Source organism: Rhinoderma darwinii, chromosome 5, assembly GCF_050947455.1.
Source record: "Rhinoderma darwinii isolate aRhiDar2 chromosome 5, aRhiDar2.hap1, whole genome shotgun sequence".
In the NCBI taxonomy this organism is placed as follows: Eukaryota; Metazoa; Chordata; class Amphibia; order Anura; family Rhinodermatidae; genus Rhinoderma; species Rhinoderma darwinii.
Window position 1 is genome coordinate 9,394,877 of NC_134691.1, and position 27,264 is coordinate 9,422,140.

The 27,264-nt window shown below is 40.4% G+C and overlaps 1 protein-coding gene across 1 annotated transcript in view; it reads left to right on the forward strand.

Moving 5' to 3' along the window:
* COL22A1 (collagen type XXII alpha 1 chain) overlaps positions 1-27,240 on the forward strand; it is a 229,320-nt gene extending 202,080 nt beyond the window's left edge. Inside the window, exons 50-58 of the mRNA XM_075827932.1 lie at positions 13,232-13,285; positions 15,686-15,730; positions 18,058-18,111; positions 18,401-18,454; positions 21,767-21,820; positions 26,200-26,271; positions 26,482-26,517; positions 26,940-26,984; positions 27,061-27,240. Coding sequence (XP_075684047.1) covers positions 13,232-13,285; positions 15,686-15,730; positions 18,058-18,111; positions 18,401-18,454; positions 21,767-21,820; positions 26,200-26,271; positions 26,482-26,517; positions 26,940-26,984; positions 27,061-27,240 — 594 coding nt within the window. The remainder of the gene's footprint in view (positions 1-13,231; positions 13,286-15,685; positions 15,731-18,057; positions 18,112-18,400; positions 18,455-21,766; positions 21,821-26,199; positions 26,272-26,481; positions 26,518-26,939; positions 26,985-27,060) is intronic.
* The last annotated feature ends 24 nt before the right edge of the window (positions 27,241-27,264 follow it).

The following is a 27,264-nucleotide window of genomic DNA, read 5'->3' on the forward strand; positions in this document are numbered from 1 at the left end:
ATACTGCCCCTATATACAAGAATATATCTACTATAATACTGCCCCTATATACAAGAATATAACTACTATAATACTGCCCCTATATACAAGAATAAAAGCTACTATAATACTGCCCCTATATACAAGAATATAACTACTATAATTATCTTTTTTATTTCAAAACTTGCAACAAAATATTACAATACCTTTGCAATACACTCATAACAGATAAAGAAAATAAACGTATGTCTCTTAATAACATCACAATCATTAAACAAACCATAATATATGAATATTGCTCCAGTATAGATTGTTTCAACTATTTTTCATGATATTATTCTAGACAGTATTACAGGAGAGTTCTTCTTTATTGGTGACCGGGCAGCATCGCGCACACCACAGAGGGTACACGGTCACCACATTTATGACATATAGTGAACCTCTATGATATAAACTGAGTTCGGGCTAGAAGTCTCCATACAGCAGCAAAGAGCTTCACTGTCCCACTAGATGTGGTGACTGCAGGGACAGGGACACAGCAGGGACATTACTCTGTAGATAAGTCTCTTGTATAAAGATGACATTGGTTTTGTCGTCAGACAGACGCTGGAATATCGCCTGCCGCCTGCTCCTATTCTTCACACTGTTCACATTAATAGGAGGTGATTTTCAGCCCCATCTTGGTTACATGTCTTTCCTACTTTTTTTCCTTCTTCCACTGCTATGTCCTGTAACACCCCATCTTTTGGTGGACATTGGGGGGTCAGGGTCTTCATCCTGAGGTTCGTCATCTGGGTTGTGTGAGGAGACTTGCTCCATCTCTGCTTCTTCTTCCTGGTCATCTTCTCCCAGCGCACAGTAACGTCCCCCAGTTATCGCCAGCACTGGAGACTCCAGTGATTTCTTTGCAGCAGTGATTTTTTTTCCTAGAAGAATCATCTGTTTTACTTCTCCTTTTAACCGTCTGAAATCCCTCCTCATCGATACTGGTTGCTGCGGCTGGATCAGCTGGCTCCTTACAGGTCGCTGCGGCAGGATCAGGTGGTTCCTTACTGGTCGCTGCGGCTGGATCAGCTGGTTTTTTTCTGGTCGCTGCGGCTGGCCCAGCTGGTTTTTTACTGGTTGCTGCGGCTGGATCAGCTGGTTCCTTACTGGTGTCGGGCAGATGTTTGGTGACAGAGTGACTGGATATTTTGCTTTTAGCATGACCTCTATTTTCAGTGGCTGGTGACACTTGTGCAGCATCCACAGATGGGACATTCGTCTCTGGAGCAGGGTCTCTGGTACTTTGGCTCACATCATCGTTGGGACTTCCAGGTTCTGGGGTTGTATCTACACATATGGAGACATCCTCCTGCTCTTCCTCCATGGCTCCTTTAAAGGTCTCCTCTTTATTATGTTCTGCATGTGGACACTCCTGGAATGTATGTCCAGGTCCTAAGCACAGGTTACAGATGACAGGTCCCGTACAATCGTCCTTCACATGCCCAAACTGACCACATAGTGAGCACTTAATACGGGAACAGTTAAATGCCAGGTGTCTGCCCCCACATCTATGGCACAGTCGCGGTTGACCAGGGTAGTAACATATGCCTCTCTCCGAGCCCAGGTAACAAGGAGTGCGGCAGATGTCTGGTCACTCCATTCTCCTGAACCAGCTGGATCTTGACAGAATATCCTCCATTCCAGATCTCCTCCTCATCATAAATCTTTGTTGGCAGTCTCTTCACCTCACAATATCTGCTCAACCAGTGCTGCAAATCTGCCAGAGCCACCACCTCAGACTGGAACAGGACGGTGGCGGTGACTACCTGGGGTTTAGTCAGCTGGATGACATGTAGATGCTCCCACATCGCGTGCTCCTTTGTATCATTATAAATACTCCAGAACAAGTCTAGACTATATTGCAGCTTGAAACTGATATCATAATTCCTGCTGGAGGGAATGTGGATCAGAGCGAACACCTCAGAAGCTTTAAACTTCATAAACTCCTTCAACAAAACTTTCCCAATGTAGAGTCTGGAGGGGAGGTTTTCCTCTAGTCCTGAGTACCTGATTCTGACCGCGTTCCTCTGAGGTGGGGGGTTAGGCGGTCTTGTGACGCTGGAGAACAGTCTCCTGTACTGAGGTCTGTCAGCAGGTGGGTCAGGACTGGACCTCTCCTCAGCTGATTGTACTGCAGATCCTCCTGTGTCTGCTCCTGATCGCTGTGTAACCTGCACTCCATTCACTGACACTGCGGACGGCTGAACCTCCAGAACAGGGTCTGCAATGTCCGCCTCAACCTGTGCCGCTGGTTCATCCGATATCAGACTGTCAATCACCGCGCTGAGCAAAGTCTTACTTACAATGTCAGTATATGCGGCACTTTCTTGCTCACTCCCAGGAGTGCCACTCGCATTCACTTCATCTGTACTGCACATAGAGTCTACTGCAGTTAACCCCTCGTCAGCTGGCACACATTTCTCTGCAGCTTTAGCAGCATTTGTGTTGGCTGATTGCACAGACCCCACACATGATGAGAGATGTGAACCTCCAGCCACTGCACACTCATATCTTCCAGGGTTTCCCTGCTCCACAATATTATATACAGTCTTATAGTCAGTGTCTTTTTTTGCAATGATATTTTTTCTCTTCACAGTTTGGGCTCTGGTCTCCCTTTTGTTCTCAATTGCCCGGTTCTTTATTTTGGGCACTGTGCATGAGTCTTTCTGCAATCTCTCCTTCAATATCACCAGCTCACGTGTGCAAACATCCAGACACTCACATTTCATCAGCTTTGCCTTTGGATCAGTCTCTTGGTTAATTTCAGTTCTCAATTTGCAAACTTGCATTTCCATTTTAAAGATATTTTTCTTTGTCATTTTTGTGCACAATTCACCAACATCATGAGATTCAGTTGACTCATTTCCAGATCTTCACCTCCACCATCTCCATGCTGCAGGTCAAACTCCAGACTCTGGGCTTTCCCAGGATCATCAGCCCAGGACCCCTCCCCTCCACCTGGGTCAGAAGCCATGCATAGTCCTAACAGGGAGCTCACAAGCACACGTCTATCCTCTCCTATGGACAAGAATAGAACTACTATAATACTGTCCCTATATACAAGAGTATAACTACTATAATACTGCCCCTATATACAAGAATATAACTACTATAATACTGCCCCTATATACAAGAATATAACTACTATAATACTGCCCCCTATATACAAGAATATAACGACTATAATACTGCCCCTATATACAAGACTATAACTACTATAATACTGACCCCTATATACAAGAATATAACTACTATAATACTGCTCCTATATACAAGCATATAACTACTATAATACTGTCCCTATATACAAGAATATAACTACTATAATACTGCCCCTATATACAAGAATATAACTACTATAATACTGCTCCTATATACAAGAGTATAACTACTATAATACTGCTCCTATATACAAGAATATAACTACTATAATACTGCCCCCTATATACAAGAATATAACTACTATAATACTGCCCCTATATACAAGAATATAACTACTATAACACTGCTCCTATATACAAGAATATAACTACTATAATACTGCTCCTATATACAAGAATATAACTACTATAATACTGCTCCTATATACAAGAATATAACTACTGTAATATAGCCCCCTATATACAAGAATATAACTACTATAATACTGCCTCCTATATACAGGAATATAACCACTATAATACTGCTCCTATGTACAAGAATATAACTACTATAATACTGCCCCTATATACAAGAATATAACTACTATAACACTGCCCCCTATATACAAGAATATAACTACTATAATGATCTTTTTATTTGAAAACTTGCAACAAAATATTACAATGTATTTACAAGACAGTCATGACAAATATAGAACAAAACTTGTCTCTTAATAACATCACAAATAATAAACAAAGCATGATATATTAATATTCCTCCAGTATAAATTCAAATTATTTTTCATATCTTTCCTATACACAGTCTTAAGACTTTCCAAGATATTATGCCTGACAGTATTACAGGAGAGTTCTTCTTTATTGATGACCAGGCTGCATCGCGCACACCACAGATGATACAGGGTCACCACATTTATGACATATAATGAACTTCTATCATATACACTAAGTTCAGGCTGGAAGTCTCCATACAGCAGCTGAGAGTATGGCTGTCCCACTAGATGTGGTAACTGCAGGGACAGGGACACAGCTTCCCATAATTGTATACTGAAAGGACACTATAACAGTAGATGTTCCATGGTCTCTAGTATCTGGGGACACTCTTCTCTAGGACAGAATCTGTCCAACACGAATCTACACTTAAGGTTGGCTCTAACATACATTTTACCATGGAATCCCAACCATGCCACGTCCCTCATGTGCGGAGGAACTCTAGAGTCATCCAGGATTTTTGCAGCCTGTCTTATATCAAGGCTCGGGGCTTCCCTCAATTGTATATGGACAGTGAACTGACATCTAAGGAGCTTCTTGTACAACTCCATCCTATGGAGTAACTTGACATCATCATATAAGATCTTCCATTTAATGATCTTCCTGATTATATTGACTCCATACCAAGACACGTTATTCTTAATGCGCCCTGAGATCCTCTTTATGGGGTCACCTATTGACCACACAGACACAAACTGCTGGATCTGACTTTTAAACAAACTGCCCCATAGCTTGACCTCAGCATTCTTACAAAATAAAAAATTCTTCATCAGAAACATAAGACTAAAGAAGAGCTCCGGGCAGGGCATGGAGAGACCACCTTCCTTATGAGGGAGATAGACAATGTTCCTCCTGACTACGTTTACCCTGTTACCCCACAAGAAGCGGAAGAAAACGTTTGTCAGTCTGGGAAGTAAAGTATCCGGTACTGGAAACACCACACTGATATATAGGAAGAGCGGGAGGAGGAAGCTCTTCAACAGGCGGACCTTCTCCTGATACGTCAGCCGCCAGTGCTTCCAGCTCAGCACCTCCTGCTCACACAGCGCTAACTTCTCCTCCCAGTTCACCTTCCCTTCATCCACAGCTCCAAACACAACTCCCCAAATCTTTATCTTCTCCTCAACTGTTCTGAAGGGCACCGAGAAGACATCGCTGTCACTTCCCAACCACAAGGCCTCGCTCTTCTCCATATTCACAGCAGAATTAGACACCTGGGAAAACCTGGCTATCTCTTGCTGTAGAGCTGCACAGTCACCAGCAGAAGACAACATGACCGTCACATCATCCGCATAGGCGCAGAACTTTATCTCCTCTACTTTATTCTGAAAATGACATTTCAACCCCATAAACTTTTTATTATCCTGCAATTTCCTTAAAAATGGATCCAGACTAAACACATATAATAATGGGCTGAGAGGGCAGCCTTGCCGCACACCCGACTTTATACTGAAGGCGTCTGCCAAGTGACCATTAATCAGAGGCCGGCTAACTGCCTCCTTATACAGAACCTGCAGCCATTGTACAAACTGCGCAGGAAGGCCGTACTCCAACAACACCTGATATAGGTAGTCATGATGGACTCTATCAAAGGCCTTACTCTGGTCTAAGCCTACTATATATGTCCCCACCTCATGCTGCTTAATATAAGTCATGGATTCTCTCATCAGCAGCAAGGAGTCCTCTATAGTCCGGCCTTTCACACCACACGTCTGATTAGGGATGATGAGATCATCCGCCACCTCACTCAGCCTGTAATACAAGATCTTGGCCAGGATTTTATAATCCGTGTTCAGCAGGGACAATGGACGACAATTTTTTAAATCTTTCAGATTTCCCTTCTTTGCTAGGAGAACTAGAACAGATTTATACTGCGATTGTAAAAGTTTCCCAGCAGAGAGGCAATCATTATATACCTGCACCAGGTCAGGGGCCAATAAATCCCTGAACTCCTTATAAAACTCGCTGGTCAGGCCGTCCAGACCAGGACTCTTCTTGGTTTTTAAGGAGTCAATGCTCCTCTTTACCTCCTCCTCAGATATAGGGTCAGCCATGCTATCTGCCTGCGCTGGATCTAATTTTGGCAGGGTCACACTCTTCAGATAGGCTTTTATGTCGTCATCTCTAATCTGACTCCCTTCAAACAGTTTTCCATAATAATTTCCAATGATTTTATGAAGTTTTTTCTGTTCTGATTGCTCCATCCCGTTCTTATCTAATAGACTCACCAGAAGTTTCTTACTAACCCGGTTCTTACAGGCAATAAAGGGATCTGGGGTATGAACCCCCCAACTATCAAACTGGCCTTCTGCCTTCAGGGACTTGAGGCGATCATACTGCAGCTGTCTCATCTTCTGCTTTATCTGGCGGACGCTGTCGGCGTCTACCTGTTCTCCACTATTCATCTTACTGTATAGACGGCTCAGTAGCAGTCTCAGGGCAGAATACCTCATATACTCCATATTACTCCGTCTCTTTGCAGCTCTTATAATAAACTGCTTGATGTCTCTTTTCATGTCCTCCCACCACTCCGCTGTATCATTGCACATACACTGGGTAGTTCTCCGGTCATTATAAAATGCGATAAAGGACTCTTTAAACTGTGGATCCTGGAGCGCAGAGCTATTTACCTTCCAGTAGCCCTTACCATAGACCACAGCATCGTCCAGATCCAGCGTTACACTCACCATACACTGGTCAGAGAACTCTATAGGACTTATCCTATACTGAGAACACTTCAATTCTTTCTTAATGTACACACGGTCTATTCTGCTTGCATGACCTCCCTTATGATAAGTGTAAGCTTTACGACTACAATGTAGACCATAGGGGTCCACTAAATGAGCCTGCTGGACTAGACTATTGAGAAAATTTTCATCATATCTCAATCTTTTGTGACTACTGGAACGATCCACATTACTGGAGACACTATTGAAGTCACCACTCAAAATAAAGACCTTAGAAGTAAAACAATAGGGCTTAATATTTTGGAATAATTCCCTCCTCTCTTTCCTGCTTTGCTGGGCATAGATATTAATGACTCTATAATGTACAGTGTCCAGGGTAAAGTCCAGCATCAGGCAGCGGCCGGAGAAGATCTCCAGGACTTTCTCCACTTGTACGTCCATATTATTAAATAGAATTCCTACGCCATCATTTCGTTCCAGTCCAAAGGACCAGAATGATGGTCCGTGTCTCCAGTCTCTCTTGGCTGCGTACACCTGAGCATTGCTCTTCAGATAATTCTCTTGTATAAAGATGATGTCAGATTTGTCGTCAGACAGACGCTGTAATATCGCCTGCCGCCTGCTCCTATTCTTCACACTGTTCACATTGATGGAGGTGATTTTCAGCATCATCCTGGTTACAGATCTTTCCTACTTTTTTTCCTTCTTCCACTGCTATGTCCCGTTACACCCCATCTTTTGGTGGACATTGGGGGGTCAGAGTCTTCATCCTGAGGTTCGTCGTCTGGGTTGCGTGAGGAGACTTGCTCCATCTCTGCTTCTTCTTCCTGGTCATCTTCTCCCAGCGCACAGTAACGTCCCCCCGTTATCGCCAGCACTGGAGACTCCGGTGATTTCTTTGCAGCAGTGATTTTTTTCCTAGAAGAATCATCTGTTTTACTTCTCCTTTTAACCGTCTGAAATCCCTCCTCATCCATACTAGTCGCTGCGGCTGGATCAGCTGGTTCTTTACTGGTCGCTGCGGCTAGATCAGCTGTTTTTTTACTGGTCGCTGCGGCTGGATCAGCTGGTTCCTTACTGGTCGCTGCGGCTGGATCAGCTGGTTCCTTACTGGTGTTGGGCAGATTTTTAGATGTTTTGGTGACAGAGTGACTGGCTATTTTACTTTTAGCATGACCTCTATTTTCAGTGGCTGGTGACACTTGTGCAGCATCCACAGATGGGAGATTTGTCTCTGGAGCAGGGTCTCTGGTACTTCGGCTCACATCCTCGCTGGGGCTTCCAGGTTCTGGGGTTGTATCTACACATATGGAGACATCCTCCTGCTCATCCTCCATGGCTTCTTTAAAGGTCTCCTCTTTATTATGTTCTGCATGTGGACACTCCCGGAATGTATGTCCAGGTCCTAAGCACAGGTTACAGATGACAGGTCCTGTACACTCGTCCTTCACATGCCCAAACTGACCACATAGTGAGCACTTAATACGGGAACAGTTGAACGCCAGGTGTCTGCCCCCACATCTATGGCACCGTCGCGGTTGACCAGGGTAGTAACATATGCCTCTCTCCGAGCCCAGGTAGAAGGAGTGCGGCAGATGTCTGGTCACTCCATTCTCCTGAACCAGCTGGATCTTGACAGAATATCCTCCATTCCAGATCTCCTCCTCATCATAGATCTTTGTTGGCAGTCTCTTCACCTCACAATATCTGCTCAACCAGTGCTGCAAATCTGCCAGAGCCACCACCTCAGACTGGAACAGGACAGTGGCAGTGACTACCTGGGGTTTAGTCAGCTGGATGACATGTAGATGCTCCCACATCGCATGCTCCTTTGTATCGTTAAAAATACTCCAGAACAAGTCTAGACTATATTGCAGCTTGAAACTGATGTCATAATTCCTGCTGGAGGGAACGTGGATCAGAGCGAACACCTCAGAAGCTTTAAACTTCATAAACTCCTTCAACAAAACTTTCCCAATGTAGAGTCTGGAAGGGATGTTTTCCTCTGGTCCCGAATACCTGATTCTGACCGCGTTCCTCCTCTGAGGTGTGGGGTTAGTCGGTCTTGTGACGCTGGAGAACAGTCTCCTGTACTGAGGTCTGTCAGCAGGGGGGTCAGGACTGGACCTCTCCTCAGCTGATTGTACTGCAGATCCTCCTGTGTATGCTCCTGATCGCTGTGTAACCTGCACTTCATTCACTGACACTGCGGACGTCTGAACCTCCAGAACAGGGTCTGCAATGTCCGCCTCAGCCTGTGCCGCTGGTTCATCAGATATCAGACTGTCAATCACCGCGCTGAGCGAGGTCTCACTTACAATGTCAGTATATGTGGCACTTTCTTGCTCACTCCCAGGAGTGCCACTCGCATTTACTTCATCAGTACTGCACATAGAGTCTACTGCAGTTAACCCCTCGTCAGCTGGCACACATTTCTCTGCAGCTTTAGCAGCATTTGTGTTGGCTGATTGCACAGACCCCACACATGATGAGAGATGTGATCCTCCAGCCACTGCACACTCATATCTTCCAGGGTTGCCCTGCTCCACAATATTATACACAATATTATAGTCAGTGTCTTTTTTTGCAATGATATTTTTTCTCTTCACAGTTTGGGCTCTGGTCTCCCTTTTATTCTCCATTGCCCGGTTCTTTATTTTGGGCACTGTGCATGAGTCTTTCTGCAATCTCTCCTTCAATATCACCAGCTCACGTGTGCAAACATCCAGACACTCACATTTCATCAGCTTTGCCTTTGGATCAGTCTCTTGGTTAATTTCAGTTCTCAATTTGCGAACTTGCATTTCCATTTTAAAGATATTTTTCTTTGTCATTTTTGTGCACAATTCACCAACATCATGAGATTCAGTTGACTCATTTCCAGATCTTCACCTCCACCATCTCCATGCTGCAGGTCAAACTCCAGACTCTGGGCTTTCCCAGGATCATCAGCCCAGGACCCCTCCCCTCCACCTGGGTCAGAAGCCATGCATAGTCCTAACAGGGAGCTCACAAGCACACGTCTATCCTCTCCTATGGACAAGAATAGAACTACTATAATACTGTCCCTATATACAAGAGTATAACTACTATAATACTGCCCCTATATACAAGAATATAACGACTATAATACTGCCCCCTATATACAAGAATATAACGACTATAATACTGCCCCTATATACAAGACTATAACTACTATAATACTGACCCCTATATACAAGAATATAACTACTATAATACTGCTCCTATATACAAGAATATAACTACTATAATACTGTCCCTATATACAAGAATATAACTACTATAATACTGCCCCTATATACAAGAATATAACTACTATAATACTGCTCCTATATACAAGAGTATAACTACTATAATACTGCCCCTATATACAAGAATATACCTACTATAATACTGCCCTATATACAAGAATATAACTACTATAATACTGCCCCCTATATACAAGAATATAACGACTATAATACTGCCCCTATATACAAGACTATAACTACTATAATACTGACCCCTATATACAAGAATATAACTACTATAATACTGCTCCTATATACAAGAATATAACTACTATAATACTGTCCCTATATACAAGAATATAACTACTATAATACTGCCCCTATATACAAGAATATAACTACTATAATACTGCTCCTATATACAAGAGTATAACTACTATAATACTGCCCCTATATACAAGAATATACCTACTATAATACTGCCCTATATACAAGAGTATAACTACTATAATACTGCCCCTATATACAAGAATATAACTACTATAATACTGCCCTATATACAAGAATATAACTACTATAATACTGCCCCCTATATACAAGAATATAACTACTATAATACTGCTCCTATATACAAGAATATAACTACTATAATACTGCCCCCTATATACAAGAATATACCTACTATAATACTGCCCCCTATATACAAGAATATAACTACTATAATACTGCCCCTATATACAAGAATATAACTACTAAATAAATTGGCTTTATTATCCTGCATCATGCAGAATATATAAGGGTATGTTCACACACTTAACAAAAAACTTCTGAAAATACGGAGCTGTTTTCAAGGGAAAAAAAGCTCCTGATTCTCAGACGTTTTGTAATTACTTTGCTATTTACGGCCGTTTTTGGAGCTTTTTTTCTATAGAGTCAATGAAAAACGGCTCCAAAAACGGCTCAAGGGGTGACATGCACTTTTTGCGGGCGTTTTTTAACGTGGCCATTTTTCAAAACGGCTGCGTAAAAAAAAACCCCTTCGGAACAAAACGCCGTGTTTCCCTTTGAAATGAATTGGCAGATATTTGGAGGCATTCTGCTTCCGATTTTTCTGCCGTTTTTTGGCGGTTTACGGCCTGAAAAATGGCCGAAAATATGCAGTGTGAACATACACGTATAAACACATAAAATGGTGCAATGATCTGCAGTTTATCTCTAGAGTTATATCCATATCCTTGGTACTATTTTCTCTTCCTGTGAGATGTGGGACTTCTTCAGGTGTGTACAGAACAGCTCATGAATGTGTCGTCTGCTTTGCTTTCTTCCTCTTGTCTGACATATTAATGCAGCAGCGCAGGGAGCACATATTGGGATTATTTATCGGAGAGTCAACAATACAACCAGCGAGCACAAACACCGCTCTGCATTCATCGATCACAGGACTCTCCCTGGTGACGCTATCTCTGACATCTGATGTTTCATTCCTTTGCTGGAGCTGGAAAACCTTGATAAATATTTCCCCTATTATTTATTTTATATTAAGCAGTTTTAGGCGTATCGAGCACTGAGTGGCGTAATATTAGGTGTATTCAGCATTGCCGGCCGTCTTTCAGAACTGGAGACTCTCCGAACATTCCTTTTAAAGTTTTCCTATCATTCTAGAATAATCCATCATATTTGTCCTTGAGTAATATCCGTATTCGTCACATTTTTCCCGATATTATGTGTCCAGAAGGTGAGGGCACTAACTGCTGTGATGTTCTCCCACACTCAGAAGCACTGCACCCTGTCCCCCGGCCCACACCTCCATGCCTGCCTCTAATGAACGATCAGGGGTTCTGATCAGTGTCCTCTGAGCTCCCAATGTTTTCGATTCCTAATACTTTAATCAATTATCTGCTCCTTCACAAGACATGAGAACTGGCTGCTAGCTGCTGTGATGTTCTCCCACACTCAGAAGCACTGCACCCTGTCCCCCCGGCCCACACCTCCATGCCTGCCTCTAATGAACGATCAGGGGTTCTGATCAGTGTCCTGTGAGCTCCCAATGTTTTCAAACCTCAATACTTTAATCAAATATCTGCTCCAGAGACATGAGAACTGGCCACAGTCGGTTTTACAGGGGGTTGTAAACTTGGAAATTGCCCATTTCCTAGAGGGCACCTAAGGTGTGAATCCCTAGAAGCGACCTGAGAGTGGAGCATGTTACCCTTTTGCTGCCCTGGACCACCAGGGACATTATTATTAACTTTTTCACTTCCCTGGTCCACCAAAGTTTTTGCCATTAACCCCTTCACTATTTCGGCATTATATGGTGGTATTACGTAGGTGCTGAATGGCAGTATTTTGTGGGCATTGTATGGAAGTTTTATTTGGCATTATATGGCTGTATTCAGGTATAAACATTTAAGTAAGATTTCACATGTAGCTGTGTTTTATATATATTTTTAAATATTAAATCGGCTGTCTAAAAATCAAGAAGGGGGCACTTTACTTGGTGCCTAGGTCCCCATATTCACTAAAATCAGCTCGGAGTCTGCAGCCGGTGTACGGCACGTGGTCCTGTGCTTGAAACACACGCCAATGTTAATGTATAGCATAGGTTTATTCCTGCAATTTAGCAGCAGCAGGTCAGGTGTAGATTAAAACTCTCCTACTGTTTTGGGCATACAGCTCCTATTCAGACCTATGTGTCTCCATGGTTACATATGACAAGAAAACCATGTGTAGTCTGATCCTGTAGACATATGTTACTCTCTTCTGCCCCTCCTTCTTGATAACCTACAGACAATAGAACAGGAGGCCGAAGGAAGGGAGTAACACATGACTGCAGGACCAGACTACACACAGGGTTTGTTTGCAGTCTGTAACCATGGAGACACATGCATTAGAGCTGTAGACACAATACGGTCGATTTCTAATCCCAATTTGTTCATTTTTTTTTTCATTTTAGACACAATGGGGCTATTAAAACAGATGGTTGCAAAAGTATACACGCCCTCTAATATTGTTTATGGTTACACGTTTGAGTTTTTTTTTGCCAGGAACATAAAAAATTATCAAATCAACCTTACATTTTTTCCAAAACCAGATTATTTGTCCCAATACTGTGACAATTAGGAGCAATTGATATCACGAACAGAGAATTTCCAATGTTGGTCGTACAATTTTACAATTCTTTCCCTTTCTCAGGGGAAAGTGAGGACAATGTATGTGATGGCACAATAAGGACCGGCAGGTTTCACATTTATTATAGGTCAATCAGTGTTTTGCCTTTGACCATTTCACCACCTCTAAGTCATTTATGTATAATTTATTAATAATGTTCTCTTTTGCATAGGGGAAACCAGGAGAGATGGGACCTCCAGGCAGGGAGGGGGCTCAAGGACTGCCGGTAAGTATATGAATAAATAATAAATATAAAGTATAGAGGGACAAACAAATCCATACATGAATATACAGAATAATGGTCACGCTTAGGAAATGGCGCACGGATGGTAGCCGGGACCCGCTGATCCCAACAACGAACAACACGAGGATATCCAGCACTCAAACAGATAAAGAAAACCTCGATCTTTTATTGGTCCAGATTAAAATCCATGTACAATGATGGTGGTTAGGGAGGCAGGGACAGGGTATGGTCTAATTGTCTCTTACTTTAAGCCAGGTAATTTATTATGGCATTCCATATACGTAACCACCTTAAACGGTGGGATCGGAATGGTCAAATAAAGGGTCTTTTTTTTTCGACTTCCCGCTATCGCTTTAACTCTTAAAGGAACAGTCCACGTTACTCATTTTATACTGATGCACATGGTCACTTCTCCATTCATTCTTCTCTTGGATGTGACAGCCAGTGGCCACCACTAGGTAGGGCGGGGGAAATGACACTCTCACTCACAGACATATATGGCCTCTCCATTGAATAAGCTATAAATGTCTGAAATGGGAATACCCCCTTTAAGACAAATGGGCAGGTCTTCAAGGGGTTTAAAGTCACCACATTATAGTGTGAACTGCCTATAGTAGTGTGAACAGTCAGCCATCATCCAAAAAAACCCTCCCGGAGTCCGCCGCTGACAGATCCATCTCCGTTAAAGTATCATTTTTAAGGCTTCACATTACAAACAAGTGACAAAAACGCACAATGAGATTTGTCAACAGAATGTTCCGGGGCTTTGAGAACTTCTACACGGTGATATATACTTTATTTCTTGATTACCCATCCCCCCTCCTCCCCGGAGGTGATTGATGATGAATAGTTATGTGCACAGCCACAAGAAGCAAAACTAAGCGGAGCAAGATGAAAAGCTGAGACTCGTCACTGCAGATGTCGTCCTCATTGTAGCGATCAACACTTAACGCTGCAAGGAAAAGATCAATCAATAATCAATAAGAGTCACATCAATGATTCTTCTCCAAGAGACATTTTTCATTGAAAACTTTGCAACTTTGAGAATAATCTTGACTAATGTACGATAGAGTGCGGATCTGCTTACCCATCTGTAACCTCCAGTTGTCTCCCAGGCTGTCAGGCCAATTAACCCTGATCCCGTATTCTATATCCAACAATTTTATTCTCCCCCTTTATTCTAAACACCCTAGTTTTCCGCTCAAATGTCAACTCAGACACCGGATCGGATAAAATTGGCCACAACAGGCAGTTTATTAATAAAAATACCAAACATTTATTAAATATCAAAATACAAAACATTTCACCCACTCAGCCAATCATTCAAAGGAAAGGGGTCCTTGGAGCCAAGAAGAGGATCTGGCCCCCAACCAATCTGCATAATTTTTTAGTACTTTACCCCCAGTCAAGTCCCCACAGGCTCAGGGGCAGCGTGACTAACCACAGATGGCCACTACTTCACACCTGCTCCCCGGGACACCACCCAGCAGGATCCCAAACAAAAACCAGACCCTCCATATTGTACAATTTGGGAGAGACCATACCCATGATGAATCCCTCCCCACCAATTTTAACACCAACTCCAAGTACCCCTAACCCGCCAAAACTGCCGTGACAACAATCTTCCACACAACCACAACACCATCCAAGAAACAGCAGCATATCCTACAACGGGTGCTACCACAAGACAGTAAAACAGGGAGGGAGGGCGGGACACTTCACCTTCGTGATCCACCGGCAATTTGTGCCTGATTGTACAGGCGCTGGCTATGGCCATATTAGGCTCCGCCCCTTCACGTCTCTCCTCCTATCTCCCCAGTCATGTGGCCTTCCCCCCACGGCCTCTGTCCTAGGTCTGCCTGTCTAGATTTAAAAAAAAAAATCTCCTTTTGTCTCGTGTATACAGCTGCTATGTAGACCAATGTGTCTCCATGGTTACAGACTACAAAGGAAGCCTTTGTAGTCTGAGTCTGCAGTCATATTACCTCCCATCTGTCCCTCACTCATTGCTATCTTACATTTGGTAAATTAGAAAGAAGTAGGGGACAGACGGGAAGGAAAATGACTGCAGTATAAGACTACACATACTTTGTAGTCTGTAACTATGGAGACACATAGGTCTAAATTGGAGCTACATACACAAAATGGCAGGAGATTGTTCATTTTTTTATATGAGATGCATTGAAACAATTGCAAACATAATTGGTTGCAAAGGTATACACACCCTTGAATTTTTTTTAAAAAGCTATGGAAATAAACCAGTTACTGCTACTGTGCACTATTAGTTATTCAGGGAGAAGACAATGTACTACTTGGGTTGATGTTGAGATTATTATTTACACACTGTCCCTTTTTTTTGTTAATTTTATTGTTTGTTTTCAGGGCTTCAAGGGGAACAGAGGAGATGCAGGATTACCCGGCAGCAGAGTAAGTCCAAAACGAATTCACCCAAAATTTGCAATCCATTATATCTGTGTGACTTCTAACATGTTATTAGAAAGTCACTGGTGTGTGTGCCTACCAATAACCTACTACGCTCTCTGTAAGGCCTCATGCACACAGACATATAACTGTACAGCTCCGTATACTTTCCGAGTCCTACGGAGTTGTAATACGGCACCCATACAAGTCTATGGGGCACTACAGTATCTCTGCTGCTTACCTCGTCCTGATCAAGCACTGCTTTCCCATTTGTGGTTGCCGGTTCCCCGTTTCTGGCCAGCAGTATATTTAGGGAAAGATTCTTTGAGGAAACCACTGCCTGTGTAGTGAGACACGCTCCTTTTCATTATCTTGTTAGTCCTACGTCTAGACGCCGCCCTTGTCTCTGGATTACGCCATCACCTCGCTGCTTTGGGTTTTTTTCACCTGGTCTTTGCAGTTCTACTTCCTTGTTATTGATCCTTGGCTGGTCTCCTTGTTACGTCGCTGTTCTCCTTGTTACGTCGCTGGTCTCCTTCTTACGTCTCAGTCTTGTCTGGCTTTTCGCATCATCATCCGTTCTCACGGTATCAACCCTTGGCTTCATTTTGACCACGCTCCAGCTACAGATGTCCTGCTCCGCCATTTGGTGACTACTCTGGGGACCGTGACCTGCGAATCTGACCGAGAAAGACCATACTAATGAGGTTTCGAAGGGGAGATTCCTTAGACTTCGCTCCTTGGCTTAGGCCTCATTTACACGAGCGTGTGTGTTTTGCGCACGCAAAAAAACGCAGCGTTTTGCGTGCGCAAAAGGCACTTGACAGCTCCGTGTGTCATCAGTGTATGATACGCGGCTGCGTGATTTTCACGCAGCCGCCATCATAGAGATGAGTCTAGTCGACGTCAGTTACTGTCCAGGGTGCTGAAAGAGTTAACTGATCGGCAGTAACTCTTTCAGCACCCTCGACAGTGAATTCCGATCACAATATACAGCAACCTGTGAATAAAAAAAAGACGTTCATACTTACCAAGAACTTCCTGCTTCCTCCAGTCCGGTCTCCCGGCCGTTGCCTTGGTGACGCGCCCCTCTCTTGACATCCGGCCCCACCTCCCTGGATGACGCGGCAGTCCATGTGACCGCTGCAGCCTGTGATTGGCTGCAGCCTGTGATTGGCTGCAGCCTGTGCTTGGCCTGTGATTGGCTGCAGCTGTCACTTGGACTGAATTGTCATCCCGGGAGGTCAGACTGGAGGAAGAAGCCGGGAGTTATCGGTAAGTCAGAACTTCTTTTTTTTTTTTACACGTTCATGTATATTGTGATCGGAAGTCACTGTCCAGGGTGCTAAAACAGTTTAACTATTTCAGCACCCTGGACAGTGACTGTCTCCTGACGTCGCGTACCGCAACATTTTTTGCCGGGTTCGGTCAAAACGAGTTCGGCCGAACCCGGTGAAGTTCGGTTCGCTCATCTCTAAGACACTCCATTTGGATGTTTGTAAACAGAAAAGCACGTGGTGCTTTTCTGTTTGCATTCAGAGTTTGACAGCTCTTGCGCGAATCACGCAGTTCGCACGGAAGTGCTTCCGTGTGACCTTCGTGGTTTTCACGCACCCATTGACTTCAATGGGTGCGTGATGCGCGAAAAACGCAGAAATTTAGAACATGTCGTGAGTTTTTCTCAGCGCACTCACGCTGAGCAAAACTCACGGACTGTCTGCATGCCCCCATAGACTTGTATAGGTCCGTGCGACCCGCGTGAAAAGCACGCGCGTCGCACGGACGTATATCACGTTCGTGTAAATGAGGCCTTAGTCAGTTTCATACTGATACCGATTATCTCATTAGGATCCACTTGAGAGTGGTAGCAACCTCCATATGTCTCTGATCTCATATAGAAGAAGACCAAGGTTATTTTCATTCTGATTCGAACAGGAAAATTTTCGGCATCCTCTACTGTGTGATGGAGGTATTTTCTCCGAGCAGCATTTCTTCTAGACGGCCCCAAACAGTGGCACACGGAGAGGGAACCTCCATGTAGCACAGAGTCGTAGGGACTACTTGTGCCGCTCATATGCATAAACCCATAGAAGAATACATACCATATACTATATCTTTTACTACATGTTAAGGTTTAACTTCACTCAAAAACTAAAGGTCAGTCAAGATCAGACTCCTATAAACCCCAAGATCCCACATGTAATTTTCTTGTTTTTTACATAAAAGAACGCAAACAAGAAAATTCAAAAAATGTATTGTTTTGGTTTTCAGGAATGTTTTTTTAGGCAGTTTTATGTTATTATATTTTAATATTATTTTTATGATTCTCTTAGGGAGAACCAGGTTTAACAGGATCTCCTGGACGAGAAGGGTCATCAGGGAAAGAGGTAAGTCTTGAAGAAATATTTTAAACTGCAAATCTGGGAAAAGACTGAAAACAGCACCTGAGGCCACACTCCTGAACCACAACATTTCCCAAAAAGTTTTTCTTCCGTGAATGCCATCTTTCTTACCACTGTCTTCTACTAGGCCACTGCTGAAGCCTAAACTGACCGGGGCAACATGACATCCGAGCAACCTTTTAATATTGGCAGTAGTAGTGGAATGTCTGTGGTCAAGTTTCTGCCAATTATGGAAATTTACAATTAATTATTTACTATTTTATTCATTTGTTAGGGAGATCCTGGACCACCAGGACACCAGGGACCAAGGGGAATTCGAGGACCGACTGTAAGTTTTTAAGGAAAACGTAACAATGAGTAAACCAGAAATGATTCTCTTTTATTGCTAAACATTTTTCCTGCAGGGAACAATTTTAAATGTAATTAGAAATTAATTATGACATTTTTAACAATAATTATTTATAAGACATTTGATACTAATATCATCATTTTGAAACTTTATGATTTCTCAGACTTAAAACTCTTTGAGGCTTCCTTGTTATCATATATATTATGTGTTACAGGACAAGGTCCTTTTTGTTTTCCAAACTTGCTCCATAAAATTAGTTTTATTCACAAAAGTCTTAGAAAGTAATGAAAAATCGCTGGATCCTAAGAGTAAAGGGGCCACAGTGCTGGTTTAGCATTGCATCCCCTTTAAAGTTTCTCAAAGCACAGAGGTGCTCCCGGCCCGAGCTGTTCAGGGATCTACAGCACAGCCACAGTAACTAAAATCGGGTTGAATTAGTTACAGCCTGGATTATACTTCAGAGCTGCCCTTACTATTCTGCTGGTGGATTAATAATGTAATATTTTTACACAGTGACTCCACCAATAGAATAGTGAGTGCAGCTCTGGAATATGAAACAGTCTGTTACTCCAGGATTAGTACAGGATAAGTAATGTAATGTATGTACACAGTGACTCCACCAGCAGAATAGTGAGTACAGCTCTGTAGTATAGTACAGGATGTAACTCAGGATCAGTACAGGATAAGTAATGTAATGTATGTACACAGTGACTCCACCAGCAGAATAGTGAGTGCAGCTCTGGAGTATAATACAGGATGTAACTCAGGAACAGTACAGGATAAGTAATGTAATGTATGTACACAGTGACTCCACCAGCAGAATAGTGAGTGCAGCTCTGGAGAATAATACAGGATATAACGCAGGATCAGTACAGGATAAGTAATGTAATGTATGTACACAGTGACTCCACCAGCAGAATAGTGAGTACAGCTCTGTAGTATAGTACAGGATGTAACTCAGGATCAGTACAGGATAAGTAACGTAATGTATGTACACAGTGACTGCACCAGCAGAATAGTGAGTACAGCTCTGTAGTATAGTACAGGATGTAACTCAGGATCAGTACAGGATAAGTAATGTAATGTATGTACACAGTGACTCCACCAGCAGAATAGTGAGTGCAGCTCTGGAGTATAATACAGGATGTAACTCAGGAACAGTACAGGATAAGTAATGTAATGTATGTACACAGTGACTCCACCAGCAGAATAGTGAGTGCAGCTCTGGAGAATAATACAGGATATAACGCAGGATCAGTACAGGATAAGTAATGTAATGTATGTACACAGTGACTCCACCAGCAGAATAGTGAGTACAGCTCTGTAGTATAGTACAGGATGTAACTCAGGATCAGTACAGGATAAGTAACGTAATGTATGTACACAGTGACTGCACCAGCAGAATAGTGAGTACAGCTCTGGAGTATAATACAGGATGTGACTCAGGATCAGTAGAGTATAAGTAATGTAATATATGTACACAGTGACTCCACCAGCAGAATAGTGAGTGCAGCTCTGGAGTATAATACAGGATTTAACTCAGGATCAGTACAGGATAAGTAATGTAATGTATGTACACAGTGACTCCACCAGCAGAATAGTGAGTGCAGCTCTGGTGTATAATACAGGATGTAATTCAGGATCAGTAGAGTATAAGTAATGTAATATATGTACACAGTGACTCCACCAGCAGAATAGTGAGTGCAGCTCTGGAGAATAATACAGGATGTAACTCAGGATCAGTACAGGATAAGTAATGTAATGTATGTACACAGTGACTCCACCAGCAGAATAGTGAGTGCAGCTCTGGTGTATAATACAGGATGTAAATCAGGATCAGTACAGGATAAGTAATGTAATATGTGTACACAGTGACTCCACCAGCAGAATAGTGGGTGCAGCTCTGGAGTATAATACAGGATATAACTCAGGATCAGTACAGGATAAGTAATGTAATGTACAGAGTGACTCCTCCAGCAGAATAGTGAGTACAGCTCTGGAGTATAATACAGGTTGTAACTCCGTATCAGTACAGGATAAGTAATGTAATGTATCTACACAGTGACTCCACCAGCAGAATAGTGAATTCAGCTCTGGTGTTTACTACAGGTTGTAACTCAGTATCAGTACAGGATAAGTAATGTAATGTATCTACACAGTGACTCCACCAGCAGAATAGGGAGTACAGCTCTGGAGTATAATACAAGATATAACTCAGGATCAGTACAGGATAAGTAATGTAATGTATGTACAGAGTGACTCCACCAGCAGAATAGGGAGTACAGCTCTGGAGTATAATACAAGATGTAACTCAGGATCAGTACAGGATAAGTAATGTAATGTATGTACACAGTATCTCCACCAGCAGAATAGAGAGTGCAGCTCTGGAGTATAATACAGGATGTAAGTCAGGATCAGTACAGGATAAGTAATGTAATGTATGTACATAATGACTCCACCAGCAGAATAGTGAGTGCAGCTCTGGAGTATAATACAGGCTGTAACTCAGGATCAGTGCAGGATAAGTAATGCAATGTAAGTACACAGTGATTCTGCCAGCAGAATAGTGAGTGCAGCTCTGGAGTGTAATACATGCTGTAACTTGGGCTAAGTAATTTGTAGAGGGTTCAGATACCACTAGGTGTCAAATGGGTGCATAAGTAGGGGCCCAACCCACTATAGACTGTGAAGAAGTACTATGCACACCTATTGGAAGTAATTTCAAAATAGAAAATTTAATTTTTATGCCAGTGTGCAACGTTTTGGTCAACTTTTAGACCTTCATTGGGCCCTATGATATACTGGGTACTGGCATATGGCGGTAAAGTAACGCGGCTGGCTGCCATGAAGCCGCCTTCATCGTGGCCAGCGTATTATTTTAGCACCATACGCCAGTACCCAGTATATCATAGGGCCCAATGAAGGTCTAAGAGTTGACCGAAACGTCGCACACTAACATAAAAATAAAATTTTCTATTTTGAAATTACTCCATTGGGTTAAGTAATTTAATCTATTTACAAAATGTCTTAATACATTCATTCTACATGTAAAATGGTGAATGTTAGAAATTAGCAACTTTGTAAAAATATGTTTCACTGTTGTTTTGCACTGTAAAACGATTAGTAAACTGATCTCTTATGTTCATCAGGGTAGCCATCTAAGTGAAAATAACACTGGAAATATGTGTTGTTTTTTTGTTGTTTTTTTTTAGCTTGTCTGGCCCAATAAAAGTCTAAAATTCTGTCTTTATTGTTTGTTATATTGTATTCTCTTTTCTGTTTAATTTCTAGGGCAAAAATGGACAGGCTGGACCTCCAGGAAGTCCCGGGGCTCCAGGTATAATGGTAAGTATTACAAATTTAAGAACGTTATTATGCAATAATTATTTTACTTTAATACTGCCCACTATGTACAAAATTATAATCTAATATAAGGGTATGTTCACACAAACTCAAAAACGACTGAAAATACGGAGCTGTTTTCAAGGGAAAACAGCTCCTGATTTTCATATGTTTTTTTAAGCCACTCACTATTTTCACTGCGTTTTTCGCTGCGTTTTTTACGGCCGTTTTTGGAGCTTTTTTCAATAGAGTCAATGAAAAACTTCCCAACAAGTGTCCTGCACTTCTTTTTCGTGGCCATTATTTTACGCAGCCGTTTTTAAAAACGGCCGTGTAAAAAAACGGCCCATCGGAACAGAACGCTGTTTTTCCCATTGAAATCAATGGGCAGATGTTTGGAGGCGTTTTGCTTCCGATTTTTGGGCCATTTTTCGGGCGTTTACGGCCCGAAAAATGGCCGAAAATAGGCCGTGTGAACATACCATAATACGACCCCCTATATACAAGAATATAACTACTATAATACTGCCCCATTTATACAAGAATATAACTACTATAATACTGCCCCTATATACAAGAAATATAACTACTATAATACTGCCCCCTATATACAAGAATATAACTACTATAATACTGCCCCCTATATACAAGAATATAACTACTATAATACTGCATCCTATATACAAGAATATAACTACTATAATACTGCCCCCTATATACAAGAATATAACTACTATAATATTGCCCCTATATACAAGAATATAACTACTATAATACTGCCCCATTTATACAAGAATATAACTACTATAATACTGCCCCTATATACAAGAATATAACTGCTATAATACTGCCTCCTATATACAAGAATATATCTACTATAATACTGACCGTATATACAAGAATATAACTACTATAATACTACCCCTATATACAAGAATATAACCACTATAATACTGCCCCCTATATACAAGAATATAACTACTATAATACTGCCCCTATATACAAGAATATAACTACTATAATACTGCCCTCTATATACAAGAATATAACTACTATAATACTGCCCCCTATATACAAGAATATAACTACTATAATACTGCCCCCTATATACAAGAATAGAACTACTATAATACTGCCCCTTATATACAAGAATATAACAACTATAATACTGCCCCCTATATACAAGAATATAGCTACTATAATACTGCTCCTATATACAAGAATATAACTACTATAATACTGCCCCCTATATACAAGAATATAACTACTATAATGCTACCCCTATATACAAGAATATAACTACTATAATACTGCTCCTATATACAAGAATATAACTACTATAATACTGCCCCCTATACACAAGAATATAATTACTATAATACTGCCCTCAATATACAAGAATATAACTACTATAATACTGCTCCTATATACAAGATATAACTAGTATAATATGGCCCCCTATGTACAAGAATATAACTACTATAATACTGCCCCCTATATACAAGAATATAACTACTATAATACTGCCCCTATATACAAGAATATAACTACTATAATACTGCTCCTATATACAAGAATATAACTACTATAATACTGCCCCCTATATACAAGAATATAATTACTATAATACTGCTCCCTATATACAAGAATATAACTACTATAATACCGCCTCCTATATACACGAATATAACTACTATAATACTGCTCCTATATACAAAAATATAACTACTATAATACTGCCTCCTATATACAAGAATATAATTACTATAATACTGCCCCCTATATACAAGAATATAATTACTATAATACTGCTCCCTATATACAAGAATATAACTACTATAATACCGCCTCCTATATACACGAATATAACTACTATAATACTGCTCCTATATACAAGAATATAACTACTATAATACTGCTCCTATATACAAGAATATAACTACTATAATACTGCCCCTATATAGAAGACTATAACTACTATAATGCTGCTCCTATATACAAGAATATAACTACTATAATACTGCCCCTATATACAAGAATATAACTACTATTATACTGCCCCCTATATACAAGAATATAACTACTATAATACTGCCCCTATATACAAGAATATAGCTACTATTATACTGCCCCCTATATACAAGAATATATCTACTATAATACTGACCGTATATACAAGAATATAACTACTATAATACTACCCCTATATACAAGAATATAACCACTATAATACTGCCCCCTATATACAAGAATATAACTACTATAATACTGCCCCTATATACAAGAATATAACTACTATAATACTGCCCCCTACATACAAGAATATAACTACTATAATACTGCCCCCTATATACAAGAATAGATCTACTATAATACTGCCCCTTATATACAAGAATATAACAACTATAATACTGCCCCCTATATACAAGAATATAGCTACTATAATACTGCTCCTATATACAAGAATATAACTACTATAATACTGCCCCCTATATACAAGAATATAACTACTATAATACTACCCCTATATACAAGAATATAACTACTATAATACTGCTCCTATATACAAGAATATAACTACTATAATACTGCCCCCTATACACAAGAATATAATTACTATAATACTGCCCTCAATATACAAGAATATAACTACTATAATACTGCTCCTATATACAAGATATAACTAGTATAATATGGCCCCCTATGTACAAGAATATAACTACTATAATACTGCCCCCTATATACAAGAATATAACTACTATAATACTGCCCCTATATACAAGAATATAACTACTATAATACTGCTCCTATATACAAGAATATAACTACTATAATACTGCCCCCTATATACAAGAATATAATTACTATAATACTGCTCCCTATATACAAGAATATAACTACTATAATACCGCCTCCTATATACACGAATATAACTACTATAATACTGCTCCTATATACAAGAATATAACTACTATAATACTGCCTCCTATATACAAGAATATAACTACTATAATTCTGCCCCCTATATACAAGAATATAATTACTATAATACTGCTCCCTATATACAAGAATATAACTACTATAATACCGCCTCCTATATACACGAATATAACTACTATAATACTGCTCCTATATACAAGAATATAACTACTATAATACTGCCCCTATATACAAGAATATAACTACTATTATACTGCCCCTATATACAAGAATATAACTACTATTATACTGCCCCCTATATACAAGAATATAACTACTATAATACTTCCCCTATATACAAGAATATAACTACTATAATACTGCCCCTATATACAAGAATATAACTACTATAATACTGCCCCTATATACAAGAATATAACTACTATAATACTGCTCCCTATATACAAGAATATAACTACTATAATACTGCCCCTATATACAAGAATATAACTACTATAATACTGCTTTATACAAGAATATAACTACTATAATACTGCCCCTACATACAAGAATATAACTACTATAATACTGCCCCCTATATACAAGAATATAACTACTATAATACTGCCCCTATATACAAGATTATAACTACTATAATACTGCCCCCTATATACAAGAATATAACGACTATAATATTGCCCCCTATATACAAGAATATAACTACTATAATACTGCTCCTATATACAAGAATATAACTACTATAATACTGCCCCCTATATACAAGAATATAACTACTATAATACTGCTCCTATATACAGGAATATAACTACTATAATACTGCTCCTATATACAAGAATATAACTACTATAATACTGCCCCCTATATACAAGAATATAACTACTATAATACTGCTCCCTATATACAAGAATGAAACTACTATAATACTGCTCCTATGTACAACAATATAACTACTATAATACTGCTCCTATGTACAAGAATATAACTACTATAATACCGCCCCCTATATACAAGAATATAACTACTATAATACTGCCCCTATATACAAGAATATAACTACTATAATACTGCCCCCTATATACAAGAATATAACTACTATAATACTGCTCCTATATACAGGAATATAACTACTATAATACTGCCCCCTATATACAAGAATATAACTACTATAATACTGCCTCCTATATACAAGAATATAACTACTATAATACTGCCCCCTATATACAGGAATATAACTACTATAATACTGCCTCCTGAATTGGTTGGAAGCATTTTATTTAATGAGAGGTAAAAAAATGAATAGTTAAATATTAAATCTGAACAACAATCTTTTTTTTTTTAAATATATATATATATATATATATATACTGTGATGTGTCGAGGTCACTTAGACTAAATGTGGGGTGTAGTATACTATCTCCTTGTTTTACTTTTTTGTAATTCAGGGGCCTAAAGGAACCAAAGGAGATACAGGAGCTGCAGGAATCCCAGGATTTCAAGGACCCAAAGGACCACAAGTACGTAGATGAAATCTTCTGTCATTTAGAGGTTCAGCGTTACTTTAGCATTAAACAAAAGGGAGTTATTTATATGTCATAGTGTTATATAAATATTTCTTACAAAGCAGCTTTATTCTCTGTCCTCCGTCCATTCATCCATCTATTGTATAAATTTGTCTTACAGAAGATGTTATCTTAAAATTAAGAATTTGTTTTCGTGTTTTTTAGGGAGTATCTGGTGAGAGTGGTTCACCTGGAAAAGAGGTAAGACTTTGTTTTTGTTTTTTATCCTGTTAGCTTTCCTGACATTTCTGTATTACTAAATACCCACATTCATTATGAAATTCAAATTTCTAGAGCGTCTTTCCTTAGAACTCTTCCGTTCCTCTGTTGCTCCTCCTTGAAATGTATGAATAAAATGTTAACTTGTCAATAGAGGGTTTGTCCCTACACACTCTGACACTGTACAATCCACCTGAACACTTTTATACGATGCTTCTCCCAAAAGTACTTTTCAGCTGGATACCGGGTACTATATATAGCATTTTCCAGTTCTACCATTTATCGGCACTTTCCCGGTCAGGATTGTGCTTTCTGTATTATCCTAATCTATTTTGTAAATATCTAATATGCCCACATTTCTTTAAAAAATAATATATATGTTTCCAATCATTTTTCGCCTTCAGGGAGCTACTGGAAAACCTGGTGAACATGGACCTAAAGGAGACCGAGTAAGTTATTTACTGTACATTTCAAGCTATTCTCATAGGGTTTTGTTTTATTACCAATTCCCTTATGTCTCACCAGGGGTGTTGTGATACTAACCTGCAGGGTTGTAGGGTTATCAAATTCTATGCGGCTTTCCTGCATGATGAAATTGTGCACTGGTTCCGAGCCCCGGTATCTCTAGATCATTTACCCTTGGGAGACTGTGAGAACCATAAAGCTTATGGTGGGATGTTGGGGGCTCTAGTGACCATGATCTGACCATGGTCAGGAGAAGGTGGGCTC